We start from the raw sequence: 10,212 nt of genomic DNA on the forward strand, positions 1-10,212 counted from the left end.
TTTCTTGAATATTATGCCGTAAAATCGACTGCTTTAGTGCAATTTTACGTCGAATTAATTTAATGAGTTATCAGATATTTAAATAATTTATTGTGAAAAAAAATTCTTTTCTATCGCATGAAAATATTTCCTTAAAAATATATCGGATAATAATCACTTGTTAATGGTCACATGAAGGTATATTATATCGCATGGAGATATTTTTCAAAAAATACATATTGAAATAACTTTGTGCATATACTTATATTCATATTTCTTTCATCAATATATATTTAATATTGCATATGTATATACGTGAAATATTTCCTAAGTAATTTCTTCGGTTAAAGACAAACTTTGGCAAAATTTGACAATCAAATTTACAAAATATCAATTTAACATTTTCCATTTTGGAAAATGAGAATAACTTCAGTGTTCTCGTTTTCCGATATTCATCTCTAGAATTTTGCACCGTTTTTGACAGACACGGAAGGAAAATTTGCGAGACTTCTTCCAAAGGTATCTAGGCAAAATCCTTTATAGCCGGTAGATCCTTGAATTTACGAAACTCCGTAGGCGAAACTTCTAAACTCGTACCAAGAATAAAAATATCATTCTTGAGAAGGAATGGAAAATCTAAATTTCGCCGAATTTCTCTCGATTTTGTTAACGATAATCGTTATTCGATCGATAAATTATTTATTCAGCAAATAACCGTGAACGTGGAAACGAGATAATCATCTGATATTTATCGAATAATCGCGACCGAATTATTCCTGCGATAATACCTTTAATAATGCCAATGAACGTTTGAACTTTCGAATTAATTTATCTATGCAATATTTATAAAAGAATGAAAGGGAAAAAAGATTGATAATACAACGGAAGATGAAAGAATCTTCTCCATCATATAAAGTGAACGTTAAATTATCGCGAGTGTTACTTTGTCGCCTCTGAAGATTGTCAGAAAAATAGGTCGTAACGTTTTGCACAATTCTGAAAACTGGCGAAAGCTTCTATGGCGTGATTAAAAAGCTTGTTTCAAAATTTAAAAATATATCCTTGAGTGAATTCATTCCTAAGATGAAAGTCGTCCGCATAGTTCCAAGTGGTTTTTTAATTATAAAAATATTGCAATTAAATTTCTGTACTTCCAAAAAAGACCTAAGCTCTTAACTTCGAAAATTGTCCTCGTGTACCTTCTTTTTAAACGATCACGAGATTCCAACATCTGGAATTACGTATCATCATAGTCGACTTTCACGAGTGAATTTATGAGATCTGTACACAGGACAATAGGATTGGAAAGCTTTTTTCTAATCTAGTGATATCTTTTCCACAGGTGACGACTTTCAGCGTTGAACAACTGGGCGTTCGTCCTGTGGGAGACAGAGAGCAGAAATAAGGATGGCCTTTCATTGGGATAAGCTCTCACCAGCGGAATTTCAACAACTTCAGGATTTAGCAGCTTGTAAGTAAAGGGGAAAAAGTGGAAACAGTAGAATGTCACAGTAGAGTTTCATCAAACTCTGTTACACTGAACTGAAGGGAAAACCAGTAGTATCGGAAAAATCGAGGCATCGGTGTAACCGAGTTTTTATGTCGGTATAGAGCACTTTTCAAGAGAATAAAAAATTTTATCGTTCGATTGTATTGTATACGTGAAAAATGCTCTTTATATTTTGAACAAATCCCGTTGAGATTATTTTATGACAGATTTTATCGCCCGTGTGTGAATAAGATTTTCACAGAATTTTTTGAAGTTATTACAAAGTTATTACATGATTGATACATACAAGATTTTGTTTCTTCAAAACTTGAATTTGATAGGTATGTATCATTAAACTATTAAATTTTTTGTCTTGCTTTTTATTTTTATGAATAATATTAGTAGTAAAGAAGAAGAAATTTGCTGTAAATTATATGCAAATTATACGTATTATATTTGGAATATTACGATAAAAATATTAGAATAGTCGGAATATTTGTCATAATTGAATTTGAAAAGAATGAAAATATGTCGAAAATATAAATTTAGATCCACTTAAATAATTTTTCGATCGATAAATTGTTTCGAAAAAATTATATTCGAATATTCCTTGACTTGGTAACGAATAATGAAACTAGCATAATATTTCAAAGTATATATTAACATACTAAATACCCAAAGCACACATTTGAAAATGATTAGAACTCGTAGCGTGATTAATAAAATAACTTCCGGAGGTCTCGAGTGAAACTCGTAGAATGTCGAGCTCATTGTTTATGGAATTATGGAAATTCATGCGGTATCGTCTGGAAGGAGCTGGAATTCATTTTGAATGTAGAAGGCCGGTTGCTTTTCGGATAAATTCCAAATTTTGTGACAGCGCACTTTTCTCATATAATACTCTGGTAAAACTTACGATCTTGTGTTCTTCATTTTATTAATCCTATAAACACCGTTGAAATTGTTAGCTTTCCGTTTCAATATCATGAATCTTCATCCAAAAAGGGCGCTTTCACGTATCACGTATTTATGTATCCGTCCGTAACAAGTCATTTCCACTGTATCCGGCCAAGCAACGCTATATAATTTCTATCGAATGATTCGTCAAAAACGCAATCACCGTTTATTAACCATACTTTGATGAACATTAATTACTCTATTTACTCAAATTGATAATTGCTACCTCCGTCAATTTTAATTTAAATAACGAAACGTTTTCGATCGAACACCGAAAGAAAAAAATAAAAAAAAAAAGGAAAAGAAAAAAAAGAGAAAAAAGCATAATTGCAATCAGTATTCAATATCTTCAACATTGATTTCCCATTTTTAGGGAACTAAAAAAAAGGAGAACTAACCTCAATTTCCTGATTTTCAGATTTTCGACCGGAAACACGAGTTTCCACGCAAGGACGTTAATCATACGTTCCATCGGTGCACGATCCATCATATTTCTCGTCAATCGTCCCGAAAATAGTCGCCATCCAAAAATATCCTCGTTCGTTAAGTGCATTATGACGTCGACGCTGGCTAGATTAGGCCAATGGTCTCCTATTATTAGTCAATTTATCGTCGTTGTTTCCTCTGCAAACAACTGAATCCCAAAAGTACGATCGATCGCGTTTCTGCCCCTGGCCAAATCTCTCCTTTTTCTTTCTTTCTCACGGCAAAACCTGGCCAATAAATCGGGTGAAAAGGCACCTTCGTCGCCTTTTTGTCTGAATATCGGTTCGAGCGGTCAGTTTCCACTCGACGAGCTCGAGTAATAACGCGCCGATATCGTTTTTAATTGTCGTCGCGAGAGAGATATCGCGAGCTGTTGACATTTGCCCCGATAAAGTTTGCTCGAAGGTTGGATCAAGTGGATAAAGATGTGGTTTCGTTTCGCTCAGAAATAGAATCAGAAATAAGAAATAAGGGACAGATCTGGTCGGTACGTTTTACGAGCACTTGAGCGAGGTTTGTTATTTTTGAGATCAGGAAGTAGCGTGGGTTTTGATCAGAAAGCTCGTTTCGTTGATTCGTGAAGGACAGAAATTGAAATTTGAGAGATTTGATAATTGAGAGATTTTAGAATTGAGTATATTTTATTATCTTTCGATACCTTAATCTTAATCAAGTTGAATGTAACGATTTTATGGAAAACGTTTTGAAATTTGTTATATGCATTAGAAATTTTCTTTAATTTGTTTTGTCTTATTTATATCCATTAATTTTATTTAAAATTTTAGATATAATTTTACGTAATCTAAGATTGGCAAGTTTTCGTACGTTTGAGGTCAAAACGTTGTACGTTTCCTTGTACATTTTAAACGGAGAACTCGATGCATTTCACTCATTACATTACTACTCACAAAATTACATTTTCTGTTCCGATAAACAGGAAGTTGGTGCTACCGCATACAGGAAATCATGGTTGCTTTTAACTTCATTGTTTCAGATTCCACGCGAAAGCTACAGGATGTCCTCACTGAATTTTGCGGATCAAACACAACACCCAGCGGTGCACCCAAATATCATCCAGATGGTGTAAGTTTGAACCAAAATTATCCACAAACTAAGGTACTAGTAATGGTTTATTATATTTATATGATCTTATCGCGCGTACATTTTCCATCTTTTCTTTGATTGACAAAAATCACTTTTTATCAAAAATCGAGTGATTATATCAAAATAAATATATATGGGGAAGAAATAAATTGCTTAAAATTAAATAAATAAATATATTATTCTGTTATTATTAAGGTTGAGTTAATACAATATTTCGTTTTTAATTCTTTTCATTTAACATATAATTTTATTCTATATTGTAGTTCTAAAGGAATATGTTCTCCATCGTTTCTCTTTTTCTTTTTATTTAAATTTTATACAATTTTATACAATTCTAAAAATTTGATTTTCATTTCCATAATGATAGTTTCCTTTTCAAATAATGGAAGTATTTTCTGAATTATATAATTGTGTTTTTTTAATGATATTTATACATATAATATCTATTATAAATATTCGTATCGATGAGCATTATTGTATTTACGCAAAATATTATGAAAAATTTCAACGCAGAGGTAAATTTGAAAGGCCAAAACTGTATAAATGTAAAATTTTGTTACGATAAAAATTATTTTTAAAAACATTTATCTTCCCCAATATATTTATTAAATAGCATAAGGAGAAAGAATAAAAAAAAAAAATTCGAATTCACTGAAATCGTTAATGATGGCTAACTTTAAATTGAGCGTCGTCTAATTTTCCACGATCAAACGATTCCCATTAATTCTCTCGCTGGTTTCGAGAAAAATACGATTTTCCTTAATATTTCGAATTCTCCGTTGTTTAAATGAAAGACTCGAGGAAGATACAATATCCATAAAATATGCTCAATTTTTAAGAGAGGAAAAGATATAAAAGAAAGGAAAAGATGATATAGAAAGAGTAATTAGATGAATCAACGTCATTGAAACGATCGAATAATACGTTGCGTACTTGAAAGTTTTAATTCTCAGGGTATGATATAATTACGATTTTTCGTCTGTTTTCTTTCTTTCCTTTTTTTTTTTTTTTTCGACCAGATACAGTCGTCGAAAAGTAGTCAACTGAATTTCCCTCAATGGATACGCGAAATAATGTACTCGCAATTTGCATTTTTCCCTGCTTCGTCGGTTGTGGTTGAAATAAAACAATACTGATAGATAATAAAATGTGACGCGATGAAATAATTTCCACAATTTCCGGGTAAACATCTTCATTTTATTTCTTTTTTTTGTTTTAATTTTTTTACAATAATGAATTGTTTATCGAAGTACAATAATATTTTTTTTACGCGACCAGCAAATTTTTTATCTCAATACTCTACGTAAATATATTTACAGTTTCTTTTTTTAAAAATATCCTTCTGATTATTCATTGATATAAATATGTTAAATATCCAAACGTTTATTCGTTGCCGTTACAAAATCTGCTTGTCGTAAAAGACAAACTTCACTGGTCAGAAATGCGTTTGTATGGCGTTATATTCCTTAATACAATGACGCAATTATATTCACGCAGAATATAAGAGTGTAGAAGAATATAGGAATGTATGAAACACTTATGTAGAAAGAAAATTTGTATTAGTATGCATCGAGGAAACGCGTGTCCCATAAAATCTCAAATTATTCCTGTAGCTATTACAGTGGGAATACGTCTGAGTCCAGAGGAACAGGTGCGAGTTATTGCGAGTTTATACCGCAGGATGGTCCTCCACGTATGTTTGTGTTTCCGTATATGCGGGGGCGTGTGTTGTTTATGATGGTATCCCCAAATCGATCATACCTCATACGAAAAATTTGAAAAATTCAAAATTCATTCGAGACATTTCTTTCAAAAATATCTAATGGATTGTACAAGATGGATTCGTCAATTATTTTCTTCTATTTTCATAGAGAAAATTATCATAGAGAGAATTCTTTGTTACTGTAATAATTTATTATTTAACAGAGAATCATTTACATAAACGCAGACTCGATATCAAGATGCTCGTGTTGAAATGAAACAAAGTTGAATTTATTTGATGAAATTGCGTTGGATTTTTTTTTTAGAAATTTCATTTTTAAAGCGAATGTTTCTATTATGACGTAAGTGGTCTCTTGTTTTCTCCTAGAACCGTTGGGAGAAGGTATCACAGTCTTCCATACTTTGTTACCAGATCTTTGAAGATCAATGTTTACCGACTGGCTTGACATCCCTGTCTTTTTCTTTTTATCAAGAAACTGGATATCTGATACTCTATAACCTCAGATTTCTGTTATCTATAGATTATCAACCAAGTATTACATTACAAATTAGAAAATGTTACAAAAATAGTTAACACAGAACAATTTCTTATAAAAACAAGAATCAGAAAACAATTCTCTGATATTCTTCACTAAAATCTATCCCTATAAAATATAACGACGTCGATCTCCATTCATAAAAGTTACAAACAACACCAAAAGATTATTTTTAATGTTTATCGAAGCATTAGTAATAATTGATTATTAGAGAAATTTACGATGTGATTTTTTGACACAATGATAAAACTATGAGAATAGTAGTTGTTATCGTAGTCGACTGATAATGTCTCCTGACTGATAGATTGTGGCGCATCAACCATAGGGAAGCTGTGAAAGACGAGTATACGTCGTTATCCGCCACCAGGATAACGATCCCTTTATATCATGCTCACTTACACCTTTATATTTATTTCCCTTCCATATCCAACCATCCTCCACAAATGTAACGCAAGAAATTTTTCCGTATCTTTTTCAAGACTTCCTTTTTTCCAACTAATTTTTTTTTCTTAATTAATTCTTATCTCCTTATTTATTTATCCTCATTATACAGAAATCGTTTTTGTTTAAAGTAAATAATATTCATCTTTATTCGATTCTCTTTTTTTTCGTTTAGCCTTGAAAGGATTTAAGTGAAATTATCCTTGCACAAAACAGGATTTGTTACGCGTTTGACGTAAATACAATTTGCCTCGTTTTATTATGTACACGATACTCATGGATATAAATAACAGAGAAAATTCTTTGATCGAGCAAACCGCTCTCCTTTATCTATAGAGTGAGAAAAAGATCTATCAGGATGGATCAGTTTGGTGGAAAAATTAACATCGGTTAGCACTAACCGATCCATGTAATTCGAATTTTCTCTTTCCCGGAAAATGGTTAAATTCTGCGAAAGAGTGATAGAAAAGGGAAAGACAAGGATTTCGGATAATTAATCCTATTGTAGAATTGCTCGGAAACTCGGAATAATCTCTCTGAAATTAATCGTTTATATCGAACCGTAAAATATGGTTTCTGTTAACAAATGACTCCACTGGATTCAATTATTTTTCATTTAATATCTGCTCCTAACGATACTATCAAAGCTATTAAAAATAAAATTACGAATAAAGCAATTGATCATTTAATTAAAATTTTACGTTTCGAAAAATTTTTTCCAACTTCCTAAATTAAAGCTGCTTTGAATTATAAACGACATCCGTTCCCCACAATTTTCCACACTTTTCTTGAATAAGAAGCAACGAACAATGCTTCAAACATGAAACATTGGACAACTATTTGTACATTTTAGTTAAAGCAAAACTCAAAGAACAAAGCTTCAAAGTAACGGGATGAAAATTTTCACTGTTTCCAATTTCTCAAATTAGATTATTTGCCTCTGTCGAATCTTCTCGGCAGGAACTCGAGAGAAACAAAGTGAAAATTTTCTGATTTCTCAAATTAGAGTTGGCTGGATTGAAATCCCCCCCGCTACGGAACCCAAGAGAAACAAAGTGAAAATTTTCGCTGTTCCTGATTTCTCAAACTAGAAGTGACTGGATTGAAATTTCTAGGCGAAGCTCGAAAGGGACGGAAGGACCGTGTCGTGGACCAAAACGTTTTCGTCCTATTCACTGATCGTGAATCATAATTGAACATGCCAGACGTGGTTAACTATTCGGTGTCGGTCACGATCGACCTCAAATCTCCTCACTGACCACTACTGAGAGAATTCAATTTGCTCTGTCACGCCTTCTCCTAATACACGCTATTAATTATGCACGCTAGAATTAGGATATTCGTCGTGGACACTGATGAGCGAGCATTAAGAAGTTCAATTTGCACGGGGGAAGCGTGGAGTCCACTACTGTGGACTTCCGACGGATAGGAAATCTCTGCCGTTAATTCGAGAAGTTCTGACGGAGATCTCGAAGCAAAATTAATTACCAATTGGATGAAATAATGGGACGAAATTATCTCGGGAAGATAGAAGTGAGAAACGATTTCTTTAAAATTTCTTATGTCACGAGTTTATTTGAATTATTGATTTTAGAAAAAAGTGGTGTTTATATCACTTGGAATACACATTTCGTGTATTAAAATACTGTTTGAATGAGTTGTTTGAATCAATTGTTGCTTTGTTATAAATATAGACAATTTGGATTTTAATATGTGATTTATGGAATTTCAATAATGTTAATTTAATCGAATTAACGAAGAATTAGAAAATGTGCGGTATAGGAAAGTTTCCCTCGGTTTGTTTAGGTTGCATGTTGATTGGTTGTTGTCGATAATGCTAATTTTCTAATTAAGTGTCCTAAGTGCCACGATTATCTTACTATCACGCGACCTTAATGCCAAAGAGAATTAACGTGAAGTGTGGAGAGTTCATCGGAAAGGTCAGAGGATCTTCTTTACCAGTAATTTTAGCTGTCTATCATTTCCATCGTTATAATATTGAATTTATCAAGATATCAAGCATCATAAAAATCAATATACTTAAAACAATTTATATTTATTTATTTTCTATTTAACATGATTCATAAACTCGATGAAAGTGTATTTTTATTCCCGAACAAAAGAGAATTTATCTTAAAAATGATCTTAAAAATAAATCGAAATTAAATTCCATCGAATTTCCACCGAATAATCGTTTTCAACAATATTCAAGTATTTCCTATTTAATTCGTCCTTCTGACCGTTTGAGCTCACGAGTCGTCCAAACGAGCCGACAAAAGCTACTCATAGGAAATCAGAAATTCAAACGCAACGAGGAGGAAAACACAGACGGATTCCGGCCCGGGCAAGAATGCTGGTCGAGAACTCTCAATTAGGCGAAAACTTAGGGTCACGTTCCGTGCAGTTCGTTCGTGTTCGCCTGTTTGAACGCATATTTCCGCCATTAACCCGTCAAATATGCAAGAGAAACGCTCCATCGAGTATCGACTACGTCCGATAATGATTCTCCGCGGAAACACGAGTGGCTCCATCGAAACCCGAGATGGTTGGCAAAGCAGCTTACATCTCGTACACCCGTTTCACGCCGTTGAACACGGCAAATCAGGTTTATCGTAGAGACCCGAGTCCCTTTTCCTTTATCGAAGGAAAACCAATCCGTTTGAAAAAAAAAAAAAAAAAGAAAAAACGAAGCTTCCTTTGCGACTCCTTTCCTTTGCCAATCTCCTGATAATTGTTTCCTGGTAAAGGAAGGATACGAGACGATTAATTTCCAGTTAGATGTTCTACATATAAACACAAATAAACGTATAAATGCGGTTTACAAGATGCGGATAAACAGGGATTAAATGCGAATAAATTGGAGGTCAAACGATATGGATAAATAAATCATGCGATAAACGAACGTGCGAATAAATAAACTACGAGTCAGAGATATAAATAAGCGCGAGTGAAAGAAGTCAATAAACGGATCGACGTGATCCGACGAAGGCGACAGGGATTCTGGCAAAACTGTAAACCGTGGAATTAAATGCCGGTGTGTTAGATGAAAGATAATCGAGCAACTGAATCGAAAGTTAGTTTCGACGATCAAATCGAGGAAAGTTGTCACACATCGGTTGGGATGCCTTTTTTCTTTTCCCAATACTGCGTCAGAGTGCAGAGGTCGCCGATATCGAAATCCAATTTAGTGGAACAAAGGGGACCGCGAATCTGGCGCGTACAAGGTGTTAAACCCTTCAACGGTCCCTAACTCTCGTCATACTTTGTATCACTGGACTAGATTTTTCGAAATTTCCTCTTAAACTCTTCCATCGTGCTATATTTAAGCTTTAGAATATAAAGGTGAGAATATAGGCTTGAATATTTCAGTGGTTTTGCTTTTCATTGGTAAAATCGTTAAAAATGTAGAAAAATGGATCGTAAGAGTTTATTATTGTTTTAATTTCTATGTACATGTATCAAGGATTCTTCTTCTATTTATTTGCTTTTTTTTTTTTT

The 10,212-nt window shown here is 33.1% G+C and overlaps 1 protein-coding gene across 4 annotated transcripts in view; it reads left to right on the forward strand.

Moving 5' to 3' along the window:
- Positions 1–10,212, forward strand: part of LOC102670873 (diacylglycerol kinase 1) — an 81,722-nt gene that overhangs the window by 36,210 nt on the left and 35,300 nt on the right. For all 4 annotated transcript variants that reach the window (XM_006608403.2, XM_006608404.2, XM_006608401.2 and 1 more), the window contains exons 2-3: positions 1,322–1,450; positions 3,906–3,994. In XM_006608403.2, the coding sequence (XP_006608466.1) occupies positions 1,387–1,450; positions 3,906–3,994 (153 nt within the window). In that variant the 5' untranslated portion in view covers positions 1,322–1,386. The remainder of the gene's footprint in view (positions 1–1,321; positions 1,451–3,905; positions 3,995–10,212) is intronic.

The sequence above is a fragment of the Apis dorsata genome, unplaced genomic scaffold, assembly GCF_000469605.1.
Source record: "Apis dorsata unplaced genomic scaffold, Apis dorsata 1.3 scaffold_35, whole genome shotgun sequence".
NCBI lineage: Eukaryota > Metazoa > Arthropoda > Insecta > Hymenoptera > Apidae > Apis > Apis dorsata.